This window comes from Bathycoccus prasinos (assembly GCF_002220235.1).
Source record: "Bathycoccus prasinos genomic : Chromosome_2".
NCBI lineage: Eukaryota > Viridiplantae > Chlorophyta > Mamiellophyceae > Mamiellales > Bathycoccaceae > Bathycoccus > Bathycoccus prasinos.
In genome coordinates, this window is record NC_024007.1 from 651,453 (window position 1) to 671,499 (window position 20,047).

At 49.6% G+C, this 20,047-nt stretch overlaps 11 protein-coding genes across 11 annotated transcripts; 6 read left to right on the plus strand and 5 right to left on the minus strand.

The window, feature by feature from the left end:
- Positions 1-66: 66 nt before the first annotated feature.
- Positions 67-1,556, minus strand: Bathy02g03480 (predicted protein; the record flags this gene model as incomplete). Its single annotated transcript, XM_007514483.1, has 3 exons — positions 67-896; positions 1,024-1,174; positions 1,356-1,556. 3 exons carry the CDS (start codon positions 1,554-1,556, stop codon positions 67-69), a joined length of 1,182 nt encoding a protein of 393 aa, XP_007514545.1.
- Positions 1,557-1,913: 357 nt separating this feature from the next.
- On the minus strand, positions 1,914-5,794 carry Bathy02g03490 (alpha amylase; the record flags this gene model as incomplete). The annotated part of the gene is made up of 2 exons (XM_007514786.1): positions 1,914-5,346; positions 5,496-5,794. 2 exons carry the CDS (start codon positions 5,792-5,794, stop codon positions 1,914-1,916), a joined length of 3,732 nt encoding a protein of 1,243 aa, XP_007514848.1.
- Positions 5,795-6,193: 399 nt separating this feature from the next.
- Bathy02g03500 (CMP-N-acetylneuraminate-beta-galactosamide-alpha-2,3-sialyltransferase 1) lies at positions 6,194-7,606 on the plus strand (the record flags this gene model as incomplete). The annotated part of the gene is made up of 1 exon (XM_007514423.1): positions 6,194-7,606. One exon carries the CDS (start codon positions 6,194-6,196, stop codon positions 7,604-7,606), a length of 1,413 nt encoding a protein of 470 aa, XP_007514485.1.
- A 154-nt stretch (positions 7,607-7,760) lies between these two features.
- Bathy02g03510 (predicted protein) lies at positions 7,761-8,117 on the minus strand (the record flags this gene model as incomplete). The annotated part of the gene is made up of 1 exon (XM_007514447.1): positions 7,761-8,117. One exon carries the CDS (start codon positions 8,115-8,117, stop codon positions 7,761-7,763), a length of 357 nt encoding a protein of 118 aa, XP_007514509.1.
- Positions 8,118-8,417: 300 nt separating this feature from the next.
- On the plus strand, positions 8,418-10,402 carry Bathy02g03520 (predicted protein; the record flags this gene model as incomplete). The annotated part of the gene is made up of 2 exons (XM_007514569.1): positions 8,418-8,489; positions 8,630-10,402. The coding sequence occupies 2 exons, from the start codon at positions 8,418-8,420 to the stop codon at positions 10,400-10,402; spliced, it is 1,845 nt and encodes a 614-aa protein (XP_007514631.1).
- Positions 10,403-10,563: 161 nt separating this feature from the next.
- On the minus strand, positions 10,564-11,163 carry Bathy02g03530 (predicted protein; the record flags this gene model as incomplete). The annotated part of the gene is made up of 1 exon (XM_007515015.1): positions 10,564-11,163. The coding sequence occupies one exon, from the start codon at positions 11,161-11,163 to the stop codon at positions 10,564-10,566; it is 600 nt and encodes a 199-aa protein (XP_007515077.1).
- A 681-nt stretch (positions 11,164-11,844) lies between these two features.
- On the plus strand, positions 11,845-12,888 carry Bathy02g03540 (unknown protein; the record flags this gene model as incomplete). The annotated part of the gene is made up of 1 exon (XM_007514519.1): positions 11,845-12,888. One exon carries the CDS (start codon positions 11,845-11,847, stop codon positions 12,886-12,888), a length of 1,044 nt encoding a protein of 347 aa, XP_007514581.1.
- Positions 12,889-13,341: 453 nt separating this feature from the next.
- On the plus strand, positions 13,342-14,487 carry Bathy02g03550 (predicted protein; the record flags this gene model as incomplete). The annotated part of the gene is made up of 1 exon (XM_007514865.1): positions 13,342-14,487. One exon carries the CDS (start codon positions 13,342-13,344, stop codon positions 14,485-14,487), a length of 1,146 nt encoding a protein of 381 aa, XP_007514927.1.
- A 279-nt stretch (positions 14,488-14,766) lies between these two features.
- On the plus strand, positions 14,767-17,670 carry Bathy02g03560 (alanyl-tRNA synthetase; the record flags this gene model as incomplete). The annotated part of the gene is made up of 1 exon (XM_007514516.1): positions 14,767-17,670. One exon carries the CDS (start codon positions 14,767-14,769, stop codon positions 17,668-17,670), a length of 2,904 nt encoding a protein of 967 aa, XP_007514578.1.
- A 243-nt stretch (positions 17,671-17,913) lies between these two features.
- Positions 17,914-18,766, plus strand: Bathy02g03570 (cyclin-dependent kinases regulatory subunit; the record flags this gene model as incomplete). Its single annotated transcript, XM_007514866.1, has 3 exons — positions 17,914-17,966; positions 18,346-18,406; positions 18,629-18,766. 3 exons carry the CDS (start codon positions 17,914-17,916, stop codon positions 18,764-18,766), a joined length of 252 nt encoding a protein of 83 aa, XP_007514928.1.
- Positions 18,767-18,996: 230 nt separating this feature from the next.
- On the minus strand, positions 18,997-19,560 carry Bathy02g03580 (unknown protein; the record flags this gene model as incomplete). Its single annotated transcript, XM_007514767.1, has 1 exon — positions 18,997-19,560. One exon carries the CDS (start codon positions 19,558-19,560, stop codon positions 18,997-18,999), a length of 564 nt encoding a protein of 187 aa, XP_007514829.1.
- Positions 19,561-20,047: the final 487 nt, after the last annotated feature.

Below are 20,047 nucleotides of genomic sequence, written 5' to 3' on the forward strand. Positions count from 1 at the left end.
TTGTTGTAGTGTAATATCGTGTACCGCCGCTTGCTATGTATGAAAAGAATTAAGAATAAATGCCTACTAGTTATTGCTCTTCCCAAACACGTTTTCTGTTTTGTTTTCTCTCGTGCCTTTCAAAAACGACTTCGCTTCTTCCGACAAAGCTGGCGCGATTTCCCACCCGTCGCGTTCGCACTTCTTCCCGGCGTGTCTCAAAATAAAGTTGAACGCAAACAACATCGCAAACGCGGCGTACAAACTGGCCGTCATCCCCGGTCTCGTCCCTAAAGATTGGTAATGCCTCGCCGCAAAGAACATGCACACGGTACTGACTAAGTTTGTAACCACGGCTAACCCGGCGACTCCCCAATATCCCATGTCTCTCTCGTGTTGCTCTTTCGTTTTGCGCCTAAAGACAAACCGAGAACCGCGCCCGCCTAAACCTAACCGCACGCGATCATCGATGTACGTCGTCGCTAAGGTCACCTCTGATTTTGGCCCAATAGGTAAGGCTGGCAAACCAAAAATTCTAAACGTTGGCGAACCGAATTGCGCTCGAACCGTTTTCCCGTCGTTATCGTGCGCTTTCGATTGCTCAAACGTGCCTCTCAATTTCACCTCCCCTGGAATACAACCGAACAACTCAAACGCGACTCTGTTCTCCACAAAGTTCGGTTCCACTAAATTTTGCTCCAACCCTTCCGTTTTAAAAATGAGTCTCCCAAGTTTCGATCGAAACGCCCCTCCGGCTGGCGCGCCGTCTTGCTTCGACCCGGCTTTCGTGTACGCGACGTCGTAGTAGCCAAAAATTTTCGGGTTCGATAACGGTTTGATCTGGGAGACGAGCTCTAACTGTTTGATATTTTCAAAGGTTTGCTCGTCTTTTTCCGCGGACATGGCGCCGCCGAATGCTGTTTAATAATAGTGAGAAAGAGAGAAAAAGTGTGTCAGTTTGTTGCTCGCATCAAACCAAAAACTCGCGACGATGGATGGATTAGGGGAAATGCCAACATTATTCGCGTTCTCGAAAGCGCGCACCTCCATCGTCCACGTTTTCTAAGATTTCAGCCACCAGTCTCTCCCGTTCCTCGGACGAGGAAGAGGACGTAGAATCTTTGTTGTTGCTGCTAAGCCCTAGTACAGGCGTGTCATCCGCAATCGCTCGATTTTGCGAGTGTTCACCTCGCGCCTGTTTTTGGTTGTTTGGAGAGGAACAAAAACGTTTTTTTTGTGAGTTTATTTTTAGGTGATTTGTTGCACTCGAGGCAATCTGCCCCCGAGAGGAGAGAACGCCGCGCGAGAGCGCGCTCGCGACAAAAAAGAAGCTTTTACGCGTTGTTTGTGCCGCGATGTTGGTGCATAATACGTACCTTGCGAATAGATGATGCACTTTTCCTTGCAAAGAGAAGGTGCGATTGGTGAGCGTTTTTGCGCGTCGTCGATGACGACGACGACAAACAACGAAACGACGACGACGGTTTGTTGTTGTTCTTCTTCTTCGTTGACGATGACGAGAGAGATACGAACGGATGATGCGCGCCGTTGGCGAGGAAGGATGACGCAGAGAACATGCGAGCAATTATACAGTAGCAAAAGTGTTTGTTGCTCTTTTTGCAAGTTGGGAGTGCGCGTGTCTCGTGCGTGGAAATGAAGAGACTTTTGAGCAAAAAGAGGAGTTGAGTTGACTTTTTGATGTGATTTGATGTGAGAATAAATATAAAAATGTTAACTGCTAATACGGTTTCGTATCTTTTCTTTCCATCTCCTCGGTAACTTTTACGAATCGCAAACTCCTTTTCAGACGAGTCGTCAATCGATATAAACAACAACGGTCATCACTCTTCTCAGGCGGAGAGATTCGAGGGGGCATCTTTTTCTTGTTCTTCTGCTTCTTCTTTCGTATCGCGCCAGCGCGCCAGATTTTCTTTCTACTTGGTCAACGTCCAGACGCACCAGTCGTCGCCGAACGCTTCAACTTTCCATCCGTCACCTTTGGGTTCCCAGTGTTCGCGACCTAACTTCACGGCGACTTTATCGTCGATCTTAGCGGCGTATAAGTTATCCTTGGCGTGTTCTATTTTCAAGACGGATCGAGCGTGGATTTTCATCTTGTCGCGGACGTCGAGTAAAGAGTCGATTTGTTTGCGCAAGTTGTCGCCCCAATCGAAGTAATGGTCCCAGAAGACGCACGGGGTACCCGGGTGGGTCAAAATATACGCGTAACCTTGACCGGCTTGCTTACCGGGGAATGGCCAGTGCGCTTGAGTACTTCCCGTGTCGTGGTTGTCCAAGAAGGTTACCGCTCGAGCGGGCCATATACCGATAACGCCCGGAGCGCGACCTTGTGCGTCGATGAGACGCCAGAATTCGCCGCGCCCGCATGCTTCTTGTAAGATGCCTTTGGTCGTGAAATCAAACGCGGTGCAACACCCGCCGGTTTGATCGACCCAATCAACGATGGCTTGCCTGTGCGAGTCTTGGTTGTATTCTAATCCGACGCCGTAGTTCATGGTATCCCAAAACTCCCCAACGGCAAATTCGACATTATCTTCACAAGCCCGGACGTATTCGCCTGTAAACGAACCGCCGTAACCTTTGGAGAAATCAAATCTAATACCACCGAAACCAACCTCGTCGGAGGTCAAGTATTTCATGTATTCGCATAAATCTTGGCGAACCTTGTCTTGAGTGTGGTCGATATTCGGCGCGCCGTGGAAAACGTCGCCGGTTGGAGCGTTCCCAGAGCCGGCAAAGTCCGGTTGCTCGTTGGAAATAGCCCAATCTCCCCAGTCAATACCAGTGCCCTCCCATCGGTTCCACTTTCCGCCGGCACCTTGGTGCGTCGCACACCGATGGTTCAACACGGCGTCCAAGACTGGCAAGATGTTGTTTTCTTTCATCTTGCGAGTCAAAGATTTGAGTTTCTCGGCGGATCCGTAGTGAGAGTCGAGCTTGTATAAGTTCCTTGGTAAATAACCCTGCGGTGCGAGCGAGTCCGCAGACGGAGGGAGCCAAACTTGCGTGAACCCGGCGTCTCTGATTTGCTCCACGCGGTCGCTGACGATGTCGTACCATTCAGACTTGTGTGACTCCCAGTGGAAGCCTTGCAACATAACCTCACGACCGGTCGCGATGCGTTTCGGAATACCAGTTTCGAATATCTGTCCATCGATGAAGTCGTCCTCTTTTTCAACCTCCGGTGCCGGAGTGACTGGTGGAGCTATGGGAATGACAACGTCTGGCACGGCGGGCGCCGCGAAGAGATTCTCGAGCTGTTGTTTCTTCTCTTCCACAACTTCTTCGACAATTTCTTGTTCCTGTTCCTGCTCTTTTGCTACGTCCAACTCCTCTAATGTATCCACTTCAGTGTATGCGGACGAGGTGGGAATAATGACCTCTTCTTTTTCTTCTTCTCGTATAATTTCTTCTTCTTCTTCTTCAACTACCACGGGAGCCGGAGCGGCTCGCAAGCTCGCCTCCAATCGATCAATGTGCGCTTGTAAACGCTCGATTTCAGCACCGGCACCAGATTGGACGTCCAAAAGAGAATGTTCCAGCGCGTCCAACTTTGCAAACGCAATATCGGCGCGAGTGTCGCTTTCTCGGTCCTCTTTTAATTGTCTCGACGTCGCTTCCAATTGTTCGTTCAATTGGGCTTCAAATGCTTGTAACTTTGCAGTCACGTCGTTCTTCACGCTCGACAAAGCCATCGTAACTTGACCAATCGTATCGAGCTCGTCCAAATTCGAGCCGGCATCTTTCATCGCTAATTCAATTCTCTCGACATCGACGGCGAGTTGCTTGAATTTGCGCTCCGCCGCCACCTCGAGATTTTCAAATTTATCCTGCAAAGACTTGTTGACGAAGGATTCCAACTCGTCGATTCGACTGACTAAACTTTCCATTTTCGTCCCTTCGTTAACTTGCATCGAATTCAACTTCTCTTGTATTTCTTTGATGCGTTGCTCGTGCGAATCAGCCACGAAAGAGGCTTGACGAGCAATTCTCGAAACCTCCAAGAGTTCAGATTTTTGTCTCGCAAACGCCTCTTGTGCTTTGTGCTTTTCCGCGCGCTCGCTCTCGGCAATCCGACGAGCCTCCTGTATTGACGCTTCCAGCTCGCGCTCTTTAATCGCTCGTGCTGAGAACTCACTCGGTGCGAACAAGTTTGGAACTTTGCTCGGGATTTCGCGGAGGAAGTCCAAGCCTTGGACATACAGAGGCCCTCGATTGTGTTCGTCCATCGCGTCCCCCGGGTTGTTGTTGTTGCTGCTGCTGCTGCTGCTGCTACTGGTGCTGCTATTGTTACCATTTCTGTCGTTCTTATTCCCATACTCGCCAAAGCCGTCGTTCGCGTATCCCGGTCTCTCGAGCGTTTGCGTGCGAGCTTTCGCTCGAATTGGTTCCAAGGCGGCGTCTCGGGAGCCTATTTTTGTGTTTCTCTTTTGCGCCGGCGCATCGCCGCTACTGTTGTTATACTGCGCAAACGCCTGACTCGCGTTCCGTCGAGTAATTTCTTTTCGAAGTGCGTTCATCTCTTTCACACTCATCGAAGCCGACGCGTTCGTATTCATATGAGCAAACGCCGGCGAAGGCGGCACGTTTGACCCAGGCGCGTTCGCCGGCGGCACAAAGTTGGACGACGACGAGGAAGCAGAAGCTCCGTGGTATTCTTGCAACATGCGCGAAGTACGTCCAGTTTGCCAGTACGGAACTGTACCACCGTTACCACTGTCTCGTTGCGGAGACGACGAGGAAGAAGATGCATACGCCACACCTCGTTCGAAAGGTTGTTGCTGTTCCTGTTGCCGCTGTCCTCGTCCTCCTCCTTGCTTAAATGCGCGTTGGATTCGACCGCCGTTACCCCCGCTACCCCCGCCGCCAAAAAAGTTCAACTTTGGTAACAAACCTTCGTCGTTTGGTGTTTCGTTCCATCTTCTCTGGTGTTCTTTCGATTTTTGCCGACCGACGGGTTGCAAATAATCTTCAAAAAGATCATTCGTGAACGACACCGCGCTCGCCACGCCCAACCCCCAGACCAATCCGGTCAAAATATCTCCAGAAAGCCCAGGCTGTACGAACCGCTGCAACGCGTCACTACCGTCTCTGATCAAATCACGCGAATCCTCCACGCTCGTGTAATACATTTGCGCGTTTTCCAACGCCCTCTTCCCTCTCGCCGTCGGAGGCGCCAACGCTCGCTCGCCGGCGTTTCTGTCGTTAAAGTTGCGCACGCGTTGGCTTTTTTGCGCGCCTCCTTGAAACACCAATCTTTCCAGTTCAGTCCATTCGCCGGTGACGGGTAAACCGAACTGTTGCTGAAGCGTCGCGATCGCCTCGGTCGTTTGGCCGTTGAAGTGTCTGTTGTTTTGTTATCGTCAAAGGTGGTAAAAAGAGAGATTCGTCAGTATTTTTGGCACCAACACACAGGAGGGGCTCAAAAATCAGTTTTTCGGCCGTTGGGAAAAAGAAGAAAAAGAAAGATATCTCAACTAAACTCTTTGACGTACCCGTTCGCGTGTTTCTGATCCAACAGCCCTTCCTCGACGAGATCTTTCTGCAAAAGCTCGACGTCGAAGCCTTCGTCGCCTTCGAATAAATCTCTGCTCGACGACGACGACGAGATCATCCTCCTCCTCCCCGCGTTCTTCGGTCGTCGCGACGACGACGATGATTTTTTCACGGCGGTTCGATGCAGAGGCCTCATCCCGGAAACGAATGCGCTCCTCCTCGAGAATGCCGCCTTCGTTCCTCCTCCTCCTCCTGGAACGTGCACCGAAACCCGACGCGAAGATAACATCGCGGACATTTTCTCTCTCGATCTTCTCTCGGCTCCAAAGCCAAAGCTGTTCGTGAAGAAAGAGATTTGTGATTTTTGTGCGGAGAAGTCTGATAAAATTTTGAAAGCAACGGCTTTTTTTTTCTTTCTTTCGTTTTTCGAGGAAAATTTTCTCTTTTGCTTTTTTCAGTCCGAGGAAAAAAGCAGCCAATTAATTTCTCTCTTCTGTTTTTTTTTCAAGCGCGACGATTTATACTCACACGCGCTTTGCGGCATTCCAGCAAAACACTACTGTAAAAGCTTTTTGCGTGCGCGAGAAAGAGAGATACAGAGAGAAATGCGTAGGATGCTCTGAAGACGACGACGACGAAAATGCGTTTTTTCCTTTTTCTTCTTTCCTTTCTCTGCTTTCTCTTCTCCTTGACGACGATGGGTTTGACGACGGAGGCGAGGAGGACGACGATGGAATTTCCCTCTTCTCATGTGTCCGTGCCGTTCGCGTCTCGGTCGGGAACGACCGCACCGGAAGAAGACAATAAAAGCGAGGCGTTTTGCTCTCCGAGCGGTGTTTTGTCGACCCCGAGAATGAATAAAGCGGCGTCGAAAGTTTTCGTCGACGGGATGCCGGAGAGGATGTTGCCGAAACCGTCGCAGATTTTTAAGACCGTCGATGTGGTGGAGGACGGACACACGTCTTCTTCTTCTTCGAAAGGCGTGCCGGAACGCATAGCGAGACGAGTGAAATTCAAAAGATGCGCGGTCGTGGGGAACGGCGGGATATTAAAGTCCGCGGAGTTTGGTCAGGCGATCGACGCGCACGACGTGGTGTTCCGACAAAACCAAGCGCCGACGGCGACGTACGAACTCTTCGTCGGAGAGAAGACGACGTTTCGCGTGCTCAATAAGAAGTGGACGCAACAGTACTCGAGAGGTGATAAGGAGTATTTACCGTTGGAGAAAGACGTGTATTTGATCGCCTCGAGAGGGATCGATAAGATTGCGAGGAATTTAGTGAAAGCGTATCCGAGAAGACCGGACGTGCGCGTGGTCGGTTTAGAGAGCGCGGTGAGAGGCGCGGTTGGGAAACTCATGCGAGAGTTTAAATCGAAAGCGGATAAGTGCTTAGCGAAAGGGTTTAAACCAAAAGGTGGGAACACGCCGAGTTCGGGGATTATATCCACCGTGTTGGCGATGAGCTTATGCGACGAGGTGAATTTGTACGGGTTCGGTGTGGACGATAGAAATGTCGGGAGAGGATGGAGAAACCAACTCCCTTCGGCGTTGCCGCCGGAGGCGAAGTATCAGTATTACGTGTTGAGAGGCACGGAACGGAGTGGTGTGGACGCGGTGCATTCCATGGAGTTAGAACACGCCATATTGGACGGGTTAGTCGGAGCTGGGTACATCAACCGGTGCGGTGCCGGGAAAGAGACGTGCGGGTTAAATCCGAGGAAGAAAATTGGACGGTTAGGCAATAGGAAAGACTTGTTGAAGGCGGAAAGCATGTTCAACGCGAGAGAAATCATGATGCGAGAAAGAGCGAGCAAAGGTAAAGAGGAAAAAGAGGAGGAGGACGGTGGCGGCGATGACGACGACGAGCACAAAGACGATGCGGTTTCAACCACGGGCAAAGCCTTCTACGGCGAAAACTCGAACGAGAGCAATAGCGACGATAAGATCGAGGAAGCTGGCGAGTTGGACGAACGTCTCTCCGACGACGAGTTGGACGAGGACGACGCGCTCACAAAAATGATGAACTTCGCCGCTAAAGGCATGAAATATTTGTTTTCTTCGTCATCCTCGTCCGTTCTCGACGAAGACGATCCTCTCGCTCCTCGATGATGAGAGGTATAAAATACCGAGGAGTACGAGCGCATATAGAGAAAGCGTACGACGAGTAGTAACACACACCATCTGCCAGTAGTTAGTTTTAAACAATACAAAAGGAGAACTATTATTATATCACGCAAAGATAGACCGAAAAACAATATCATCATCAAATCGCCCCGCTATCTCTCACGCTTTCCAACTCGCTCTCCCACTGCGTCTTCAAACTCTCCACCTGTTCCGTCAATCTCTGATTGGCCTCTCGCATCGCCCTCACCGGGTTCGTCTCTCCGTTCGTGTGCACTTTAATCAAAATCCGGTGATCCGTAGGGTGTGGGTGCTGGTACCCCGCGAAGACCACGTTCGGGTCGTTGTGCAGTTCCATCCTGAGCATGTTCCCGAGCGTGTGATCTTCTCTCATTAAGACGAATTCCCCGGCGTTGGCTAATTTCGTGTCCGGGGTGTACGAGAGTTTCCGACTGCCCGGAGGCATGAGAAATTTTTCCGCTCGCGATGGTTGGTTCATATTTATAATTTAACACACACACACACACGCTCCTATTCTTACTCTTCTACTCTCTCTCTCTCTCTCTCTTTTCCTCGTATTTTATCGTAGTCTCCGCTTTGTTTTGTGGTGTCTGTTTTAAAAGATTTGCTCGCTTTTTTACTCGATTTTCCCACGAAGCAGCCCCACAAAAAACGACGCAAAACACACAAAACGAAAGAAAAAACAAAACAAAAGAGATTAGAAGAGATGACGGACACCGCGCGACCACCGCCGATGAGCGAAATCCCTCCCCTTGTCTCCGCGTCTGCTGCTCTGAAAATGAATAGCGGTGGTGGTGGTGGTGGTCCGGACGATGTCGTCGCCGTCGCCGCGCTCATCGATGAGTTGAAGGTGCGATTTGATTACACTCTTTGATCGGTTTCTTTTTTTTCCCGATGATGGTTCTTGTATTTTGACTCGAAATGATGTGATGCGTTTGTTGTTGCTGACGTCGCGTTTCATCTCTCTCTCTCTCTCAATATTATCATCAGTCGGAAGACGTGCGATTGCGCCTGAATTCCATCAGCCGTTTATCGACGATTGCGGCCGCGTTAGGCCCGGAACGAACGAGGAACGAATTGGTCCCTTTTTTAGTGGACATGAACGACGACGACGACGAGTGTTTGATGGCGGTGGCGGAACACATTCCATCGCTGGTCACCTCAGTCGGCGGGGATGAGTTCGTTCACGCGCTGTTGCTACCTTTGGAGAGTTTAAGCACGGTGGAGGAAACCGTGGTGAGGCAAAAAGCGGTGGAAGGTTTAGTCAAAGTCGGCGAGCGATGCGATCGCGCGAGCGCGATGGAACATTTTTGCCCTTTGGTGAAACGATTGGCCACCGGGGAGTGGTTTACGGCTCGGGTGAGCGCGTGTGGATTATTCGCGTGCGCGTTGGAAAAAGTGAGCAGTAATGGTAACGGGGGCGAAGAGGAGAAGAAGATGATTGCGCAGTTGAGGAGTTTGTTCGGGCAGTTGTGCGACGACGAGACGCCGATGGTGAGAAGAGCGGCGGCGACGAATTTGGGAAAGGTGGCCGAAGCGAGCGTGGAGGATAAGCAGTTTATCAACGACGAGGTGTTGAATTGGTTCGGGAAGTTAACCGCGGACGAGCAAGATTCTGTGAGGTTATTGGCCGTGGACGATTGCGTGAGTTTATCGAAGTTGGTGAGCGAGGAGGAAAGGTTGAAGAGCATCGTTCCCGTGGCGTTGAAGTTTAGTTCGGACACGTCCTGGCGAGTGAGGTACGCGGTAGCGCAACAGATTTACGAGTTGTGTGAGATTATTGGCGCTGATTTTGCGAGGGAGGATTTGTTTCCAGCGTACGAGAACTTATTGGAAGACGCGGAAGCGGAGGTGCGCATCGCGGCGGCGGCGAAGGTGAGCAAATTTTGCGCCTTGGCTGGACCGGAAAGAAGCAGAGAAAATATCATCCCGAGAGTTCGCGAGCTCGCGAAAGATGCCAGTCAACACGTTCGAGCGGCGTTGGCGTCGGTCGTCATGGAATCCGCGCCGACTTTAGGAAAAGAGGAAACCGTGAATCAACTCTTGCCAATCTTTTTGGTGTTGTTGAAGGACGAGTTTCCAGACGTGAGACTAAATGTCATCGGTAAATTAGACCAAGTCAACGAAGTCATCGGCGTGGATACGCTTTCCAAAGAACTTTTGCCCGCTATTAAAGATTTAGCTGAAGATCGACACTGGCGCGTGAGATTGGCGATTATCGAATACATTCCGATTTTAGCCACGCAAACCGGCGAGAGTTCGTTTTTGTTTTCGAAAGAGGCGAGCACTAGCGATAGCGAAAATAATAGCGCGGAAGATGTTTTGAATTCCTTGTGTTTGCGATGGCTCGCGGATCCGGTTTCCAGCATTCGTCAAGCGGCTGGGCAAAACTTGCAAAATTTAACCGCCTTGTTCGGTTCCGCCTGGGCGAAAGAACACGTCATTCCTAAACTCGAGTCGTTGTTACAAACGGAGAAAAATTATTTGGTCAGAGTGACGGTAGCGTCGACTTTAGGGATGTTGGCGGAGAAAGTAGACGAGGGGGATATTACGGGAACGCTATTTCCGATTGCAAAAGCCGCCGCGGCGGATTCAGTGGCAAACGTACGATTTAATATTGCTAAATCGCTCGAGAAGATGGCGAAGAGCGTGAGCGCAGGGAGCGCGATTAGAACAGAAATCTTGGAAGTTTTGGACGGTTTAAAAGCAGACGCTGATGTGGACGTGCAGTTCTACGCGTCCGAGGCTAGAAATGCATTTTGAGTTTTATAGAGGTACTCCTTGGTGTTCGTTGTTGTTGTAATAATAATACTATCATAATAATTACATTTTATCAAATCAAATTCAACGCGCGCGTGCTTTCCTCTCTCTCTCTCTCTCTCTTCTTCGTCTTTCTCTTTCAATCTTTACATACTATTTATATATTATCTTCGGTGCATAGGCACGGCGTACCCATTTTCCCACGACCCAACTTCTCTTTCCACGTCCTCCAATATCCCTTCAACCTGTTTCACGAATATATCGCTCGCATACGGCGGTGTCAAACTCGGTTTAACACTCAACACATGCGTCACCTTCGTCCCTTCCTCTCCGTTCTCCTCGACTTCCCACGAACCTTCAAACTCTCTCAAGAACCCAAACTTCCTCTGCGAGGCCGCGCCTTCCAACGTGCACGTCATGTGCCTCTTCGCATCGTTCTCAACCACGCCCAACTCGATGTTAAAATTCCCACCGAATATGAAAAACTTCCAATTGCACGTCTGTTTTATGCGTTTCACCGCGCCGGGTCTCCTCGCTTCGCCGTCCTCCAACTCCTCCTCCTCAAACCCGAGGTATTCCACTTTCTTAATCGTGCTCGGGAACACTCTGCTCGCGTTCTCGTAATCCGTCAGCATGTTATACACGTCGTCCGCGTTTACGTGTGCGCCGAGTAATATCGTTCCTTTCACCGTGAAGCGGTTCGCCACGTTCGAGACGAGTTCGCACTTCAAATTTTTCGATGATTTTGCCTCGAAGGCATCCATTTCGTTTGATGTCGTCGTCGTCGTTGCTCTTCTTCTCGTCGTTGTTGTTCTTCGTTTTCTTCTTCGAGTATTCGTACTATCATTCGTTTTCCTCCGCGCGGTTATTAAGGGGGGTACCGATGGTGACGATGATTTCGACGAACAACAACACGTCTTCGTCGAGCGCGTCGTCGCCGTCGTCAAAGTCGTCATCATCATCACTGTGACACCGCTTTTTGGAAAATCTCTCTCTCTCTCCTCGTTCTCTTCACAAACAAAAAAGAAAGCCACTTTCAGAGAAAGAAGAGAGCGCTTTCAAAAGAGAGAGAAAGAGAAAAAGCAGTTTTTGTTTCGGCAGCGGCAGAAAAATGCGTTTCGCGCTTTGAAAGTGTGTGTTATTATATGATGCGCGCGTATAAAGAAAGTTCTCTCGTTTTTCGAGAGGAGCGTTTCAACAAGTTTTCGTAATGTCAATCGCTTTTTTTCAAGAGGAGTTTTTTCACTTGAGTTTTTGTCTCTCTCTTCTTTTTTTTTCGACCAGAAAAAAAAAAAACCCTAAACTCTAAAAAGAAGAAAAGAACAAACTGTTGTCTGTCACAAAACAACACACCGACAACAACAACAACAACAAAGAGAGAGAGAGAGAGAGAGAGACAACTACACCATTCATTGTGAGAATCGCGAAAAAAGAGAAAAGAAGAGATGAGGATGAAGTTTTTCGTGAAAGTCTCTCTTTTGATGACGATGCTTCTTCAAATTCGTTTTGTTGTTTCCGCGCAACGAAGCGACGATGATGATTTTGGGGAAAAGATGACGATGAAAAAAAGATGTAAAAACACGAACGACGCTCCGAAAAAACAACCGCTGACGTTTTGCGACGACTACCGCTCGCACACGTGTTGCACTTCGAGAGATACGGATAGGATTTTAGTCCATCACGTGGAGATGCAGCGGCAATCGGTATCGGCGACGTGTGCGAGTTTGTTCGGGAGATTTGAGTGCAGCAAATGCGACGCGAGGAACTTAGGAGGGAGTACTAGGAATAATAATAATAGCGAGGATGACGATAGATTTAAAGTCTGTTCCGCGTACGCGAAACAGCTGTATAGAGCGTGCAAAGAGGAATATTTCGTGGAAGGCGCAGTTGGTGGGGGCGTTGGCGCAGGAAGGGGGTCGTCCGGGTTGATTTCGAGCGGGGGTAGATTGACGCCGTGTAAAAGCACGGATGCGATATGCGCGAAATTGGAGGAGTTTAGCGGGAACTGGAAAGAAGCGGTAGAGATGATGGGTGCGAAAGTCGTTGGCAGGACGAAGAAGAAAGCGAGATTGGAGGATGATGAGGACGAATTTGACGACGACAAAGAAGAAGACAAAGAAGAAGAAGAAAGCGACGACGACGACGACCAATCGACGGCGGCTGTCGTAAACGAGTGGTGTTTCGACGGCTCCGTCCCGGCGAAAGTCTTCGAGAAGAAACCATCGAAAACAGACGAGAAGAAGAAGGCTACGGCGAAAGGCTATCGTCGACTCAAAAAGTTTCGATGGAGAAAGTTCCTCACCGCGCGATACTGGCGTCGCGACCAAAGGCTCGTCAAACTCCTTTTCGTCGTCTACGCCTTCGTCGCCGCTCTTCTGCTGTACAAAAGAAACGCCGCGAAAATCAAACTGTTCTTTTGGAAGAGGAAGGTGGAAAAGTTACGCGCGAACGTCGCCAACGCGGCGGAGATGCGGATGAAATCTGCGTGAATTGTGAATTGATTGATTGATGTATCCGTTTAAACCATCCATCGTCCGTGTCTCGATATCATCTCGTAGCGCGTATTTTTGCACAATTCGCATGAAATGGCAGCACAAAAAGAACAACAAACACCACACGCTTCTTTCGCTCTTCGCTTGAATCATCAAAACCACACACAGATTCTCGTCACCACGTTCGCAAAATCTTCCGCGAAGATGGTCTTGGCAATATCATCATCGAGCACACCGCGCGCGTGCAGCAGACAATCTTCCCAGTTCTCCGCGTCGTCGTCGTCGTCGTCAAAGTCGTCCTCTCGCGTAAACGCATTCGGGAAAAGTTTCCCTTGGAGCCGCCAAGCGCAAAATCATCATCAACGACAAAGACGACAAAGACAAACACTCCAAACGCCTCGCGCTTCTTCGAAGAAACGACCGAAAAAACAGCGAGAAAACATCTACACCATGCCGGATATCGGAACCACGCCGTACCAAATGAAGGACGATTTACCCGCCAAAGGGCCGGAATTTGACTTGAGCCAGAAAAAGCAACCGCAACCGTATTTCGGCGCGAACGACGAGAACAAAGAGGCGACAACAGAAATTGACATGTCGCCAGCAATGTTCGACAAACTGATCACTATTTTCCGAAGTAAAGACGAGGACGAATGGATTGGCCTTTTGGCGAGCTCGGAGAAATGGTACGATTTGTGCGACGGTTTATTCGCGAGGATCGAAGAGCGAGTCGAAAAAGTGGACGAAGATCCCGCGGTGAAGAACAGGGACGAGGAGGAGTTGTTGTTGGCGAGATTGCTGAGGAAGTTGAAAGAGACGCACGCGAGATGCACGAGTTATCGAGATTTGTTGCAGGAACTGTTGGAAAAAGACGACGACGTGTTGGAAGGTTTCGTCCCTTCGCGACGAGGCGAGTTTACGGCGGAATTTTTTAGCTACGTGACGCACAAAATCGAAAGAGCGCACGAAATGAAAGATGTAGAGTTAACGGCGAATTTAGCGAGAATTGCTTCGAGAGTTTTAGGTATCGTCGAACAGTTCGACGAAGCTTCGAGAGACCAGCAACTCTTGGACACCGCGGCGGAGAATTTCCAAGAACTCCTCAAAGTTGAAACCATCCAGGACATGGACGCGAAAATCGACGAACTCGCCTCCACGGGTAAACTCGACCCGGCGTTGATGCTCACCGCTGCCAAAGCGTACATGTCTGTCAAGGAATCCCCGTACGTCGAAGAGGAAGTGAAAGACGTCATGGTCCATCTCTATTCAAAAATGCGCGACACCGTCGGACGACAACAACCGAAAGAAGTCCGCATCCTCAAACTCGTCCTCAGCGTCGACGACCCGATCGAACAAAGAAACATGCTCGAACAAGCGTTCACGCCAGGACCTGAACTCGAAAACGTCGACGGCAACGAAGACATGCTCTGGTGCGCGCCGGAAAGCATGCTCCAAACCATCGACGTCATTCTCAAAACGAGAGAACAATCCGTCGTGAAGACTTCCTTGGGAGGCGACGCCGCGAGGATGATGACCCCGGAAATCATCGAGAGAATGCAAGGCTTGAAGAATTTAATCGAAGATCAGTTCATTTAATTATATGCTATAATACTAATACGAACAACAACAGAGAGAAGACGCGCGCGGGAGGCATTTTTGCTCTTTTTTCTGCATTTTCATCTCTTCTCTTCTTTATCCAAAATCGTCACTTTTCTAAGCCCCTTGCGGATTGGATTACCTTCTGAAGACTTCCTTTTGCGACTCCTTTTTCATTCGAACGCCGACAAAAAGGACGACGAGTTAGTTGAACACTACTTTTTGTCGTCGTCGTTTCTCTGCTTTGTCTTCTTCTTTTGAGAGACGCGGTGATAAAAGATGTTGTCGAACCGCTGCGTGATAGGTTTCCTCAACACCGGAGGCAAAGGCGTTCACGGGAATTTAACATCGCTGCGGGATGTGCGACGCGTTTTCGTTTGGAACAACAACAACAGTTCGTCGTCGTCGTCGTCGTCGTCGTCGTCCTGTGAGACGATGAGACGAAGTCAAGGCGTCGTCGTCCGAGCGTCGTCTTCTTCTTCGTCCGACGAGAACACGAATTCCGGCCGAGCGATTCGAACAAAGTTCTTAAACTTTTACGAGAAGAAAAATCACGCGATTTTACCATCCTCCTCGCTCGTCCCGGAGGACCCGACGGTCCTCTTAACCATCGCGGGAATGTTACAATTCAAACCGATTTTCATGGGCCAAAAAGAACGAGAGGTGAAATCAGCGACGACGTCGCAAAAGTGCGTTCGAACGAACGATATCGAGAACGTCGGGGTGACTGCGAGACACCACACGTTTTTCGAAATGCTCGGGAACTTTTCCTTTGGAGATTACTTCAAGAAAGAGGCGTGCGCGTGGGCGTGGGAACTGAGCGTGAAAGAACTCGGGATCGATAAGGAGAGGATTTGGGTGTCCGTGTTTGAAACCGACGAGGAGGCGTTTGCGATTTGGAGAGACGAAGTTGGCGTTCCCGAGGCGAGGATTTTGAGGATGGGCGCGGAGGATAACTTTTGGGCGGCTGGGCCGACGGGGCCGTGCGGACCGTGCTCGGAGCTGTATTACGATTTTAAGCCCGAGCTGGGCGTTGAAGGCGTGAAAGATTTAAACGACGATTCGAGGTTCGTGGAGTTTTATAACTTAGTTTTCATGGAGTTATCGAGAGATGCTGACGGGAAAACGACCCCGTTGAAGAATAAGAACATCGACACCGGGATGGGATTAGAGCGAGTCGCGCAGATTTTACAAAAGAAACCGAACAATTACGAGACGGATTTGATGATGCCGATTATCGAGAAAGCGTGCGCGATGGCAGAGTTAAAGTACGACGAGTGCGACGAGAAACAAAAACGAATGTTGAAAGTTGCAGCGGATCACATCAGAGCCGTGACGTATTTAATTTCCGACGGGGTATTTCCGTCGAACGTGGGGAGAGGGTACATCGTGAGACGATTGATTCGCCGGGTCGTGCGAAGCGGTAAATTATTAGGCATGAAAGAAGAAGGCGACTCGAAGACGTTTACTTCTGCGATTGCAAAAGTAGCCATCGAGTTATCCACCGAGTGCGATCCTAACGTTATGAAACGAAGCGAGAAAATATACGCCGAGTTGGAACGCGAGGAGTTGGGCTTTAAAAAGACGCTCGCCAACGGCGAAAACTTGTTGGCGGATATCATCGCGAGAGCGAAGAAGGATAAAAATGGCGTCACCGGTGCCGAGGCATTTTTGTTATACGACACGTACGGGTTTCCTCTAGATATCACTACCGACGTTGCCGAAGATAATAACGTGGAAGTAGACGTGGAAGGATTCGAAACGGAAATGGAAAAAGCGAGAAACTTGGCGCGCGCGGCTGCAAAAACGGTGGACGTCACCACCGGAGACGCGTTAGCACGCGTCGCGGACGACTTAAACAACGACGAGCATTCTGCGTTTATCGGATACGACAGCTTATTCTCCCGAGAATCGAAAGTTCTCGCCATTGTCAACCCGAAAACCGGGGAGATGCTCGAACGCGCTCGGGAAGGCGACGAAGTCGACGTCGTTTTGAGTCAAACGCCATTCTACGCCGAGTCTGGTGGTCAAATCGCCGACGTCGGCGTTATGGTAATAGAAGATAGCAACACCGAAGTACACGTTTTAGATGTTCAAAAAGCCGCCGGTGGGCGCATCATTTCGCACCGCGTGCGCGTTGAATCCGGCGAAATCGTCGCCAAGACTTCCGTTTTAGAAACAAAAGTCGATAAGGATTCCAGGCGAAGAGCGAAAGCCAACCACACGGCTACGCATTTATTGCAAAGCGCATTAAAGCAAGTCATGGGCGACGATGTCTCCCAAGCCGGTTCTTTAGTCAGTTTTGACCGATTGCGATTCGACTTTAACTCCTCGCGCGGACCGAAACCGAACGAGTTGGATGAAATCGAAGCTTTAGTCAACGAATGGATTTTCGACTCGACGAATTTAGAAGTCGCGGAAATGCCCATCGCGGATGCCAAGGCGAAAGGCGCGACGATGATGTTTGGCGAAAAGTACGGCGACGTTGTTCGCGTCGTGGACGTTCCGAACGTGTCCATGGAACTCTGCGGCGGCACGCACGTCTCCAACACCTCGGAAATTTGCGGTTTCAAAATCCTCAGCGAATCTGGTATCGCTAGTGGCATTCGACGCATAGAAGCCGTCGCCGGTCCTGCCGTGATTGATTTAGTCAACTCGAACGCGCAAGTCGTCAACACCTTGACGAAGAGTTTAAAAATCAAGCCCGAGGAGATCCCCGACCGGGTGAAATCTATGCAAAAAGACTTGCTCGAGCAACAAAAATTGGCGGAAAAGTTACGAGGCGAACTCGCCGTCGCCAAAGCATCGAGTTTGAAATCGTTAGCGGAATCGCATCCAAGCGCGCAAACGCAAGTCTTGGTCGCTAAAATGGACGAGTTTGTCGCCCCTGACGCGTTAAAAGTCGCGTGCGAGTCTTTACTCAAATCCTTGGGCCCGGACGCTCTCGTCCTCCTCGCCTCCGCCTCGGACGATAACACCAAAGTCGCCATCGTCTGCGCCGCCGGCGACGACGCCGTCAAGAAAGGCCTCAACGCCGGAAAAATCTGCGGCGCGACTGCAAAAGCGTGCGGCGGCGGTGGTGGCGGCAAACCCAACTTTGCGCAAGCCGGCGGAAGAGACGCCTCGAACTTGGCCGAGGCGCTCGCCGCGGCCAAAGCGAACGCGTTTGAAACTTTGAATTAAATAATAATACACATATTTATTTATAGCGCGTTAAAAAGAAGAATTGTAACAGTTTGAATTTGAAAATTAGAGCGTGTGTTGCGTGCGTGTGTGTGCGTTTTGTGCGCTCGTATTTATATCGTCCTTCTTTATACGTTTTGCTCTCTTCTCTGGTGTATTTCGAAGAAAAATTTCGAAACGGGAACGAGAGGAAAATCGACCAAACTCCGCATAAAATTCCACCACATCCGCCCGCACATATCAATGCCGCAAATACAGTACAGCGAAAAATACTACGACGATGTCTACGAGTACAGGTACGCTTTCATTCTTCTTCGTGAGAACTTGCGATCGGAATTGGGATTACGCGGTCGCATCTGCCCGGAAAACGCGGAGAGATGAGAAGATTTTCGTCGGTTCCGCTTATTCTCTCTTTCGTTGTTGTTTGCGCTCGAGAGATGATTTGAAAATTTCAAACGCGAAGGAAGAGTTTATGTCGTGTTCTCATCATCACTGCGGCACGAGAAAGAAGGCAAAACGGAAAAAGGAGAGAGAGGGAGAAGTTCCAATTCTTCGAGCCCTTCGTCCTCCGCGTCGTCGTCGCTCGGGTGTCGAGGAGGATGAGAGAATATCGCTTTCTTTTTAACGTTTCCGTCTAATCATCGATCTCTCTCTCTTTGAAATTCCTATACACAGACACGTGGTTTTACCGCCGGATATCGCCAAGTGCTTGCCGAAGAACAGATTGTTGAACGAGGTGCGTTTTGTCGAGCTTCGTTTTGTCGTTTTTTCTCGTTGTTTTTTCCCGCTCGTCGTCCTCTCCGCGGAGGAGGAGGAGGATGGATGATGTTCTCTTTTCCTCTCTTCTTTTCCCTTGTGTTTTGAAAATATGCGTCAAAAGCGACGACGACGAGAGAAGAAGAATAGAAATACTCACCAAAACATCTTTCTCTCTGGTTTCAAAAACGCAAAACAACAGACGGAATGGCGAGGATTAGGCGTGCAACAATCTCGCGGATGGGTGCATTACGCGATTCATCGTCCGGAACCGCACATTATGCTCTACCGAAGACCGCTGAACTACGGACAAGCGCCGTTGGGAGACGCGAACAAGTGAAGAAAACAAAAATATAAAAGAGAGATTAAGAACCAAAACTACTCGTCATAGAAACTCATAGCCCTGGACGCGAAAGAAGAGGAAGTGGAAGCAGAGGCCTTCTGACTATTATATATTGTAACATTACTACTAAGATCAACAAACACTTTGAACGATACGCAACGACACTTCTTAATTAACTAATGGATAATATATATATGAATAAAAATGACTCTTTCTCTCTCTTAAACTTAAGCAAACTCATTCGGAGGCTGATACGGTGGCGGCACGTTCGGGTCTCTCGGCGTCTCCGTCGTTTGCACGTCGTCTAATCTAACGCCTACGCCTGGCGAAGCGTATGCCTGCTGCGTTCCTACGTGTTGCTGTTGCTGTTGCCCTTCGAACGCGTCGTCGTTCGTCTCTCCGAAATCCGTGCTCCACATTTTCGACCACACGAAAAACTGTGGCACTCGCATGAAGAATAAAAAGATCACGCACGCCAACGTCCACTTCGTTCTTACCGTCGACGCCTCTTTCGCGTACGTGCTCATCCAAATCACGTCGCAAACCGTGAGCGGTAAAATACTCACCGCCAAATATTTCATGATGTTCGCGCTCTTCATCTCGTACGACACGAGCGCCAAAAGACCAAACATGGTTGAAATCGCGCACCATTGGCCTCCGAACCATCCCAAGGCGCCTAATATTCCCAGCCAAATCTGGACGTTTGTCATCAACGTCGAGTATCCCACGCAGTCGGCGTAGGAAATCGGAGGGACGAGACTCGCACAAATGTCCACGATTTTCTTCACCATTTTTTCAATGTATTGACGTGTAATACTACTAATACGCTCCCGTCGTCGTCGCACAAAGTCGTCACTCGCAGGTGTTTTTCGTGTTTCTTTCGACAGAGAGAGAGAGAGAGAGAGAAAAGAAGAAGAAGCGCAACAGAAGAGAGAGCGTGTGATATTAAAATCAGCCGAGGAGGGTGATTTTCTGGCAAATGCGATTCCTTTTCCCCCTTCTTATTAAGTCACACACTCCGAAATTTGTGTATTACGAGAAAGACTCGAACTCGAGACACTTGACTGCTCTCGATGATGAGACTTTCTCTGAAAAAAAAGAGAACAAAAAAACATCTCGAGACCAAAAAAAGAAAAAGCTCCCCTCAAATTTTACTCGCAACTGAAACGAACAAAGAAAGAGAGAGAGATACGCGAGAGAAAGAGAAAGATCTGAGATCTGAGAGAAGACCGGAGATGTGTGCTTTACTGACCTCCTCTTCTTTGTCGTCTTTGTCTT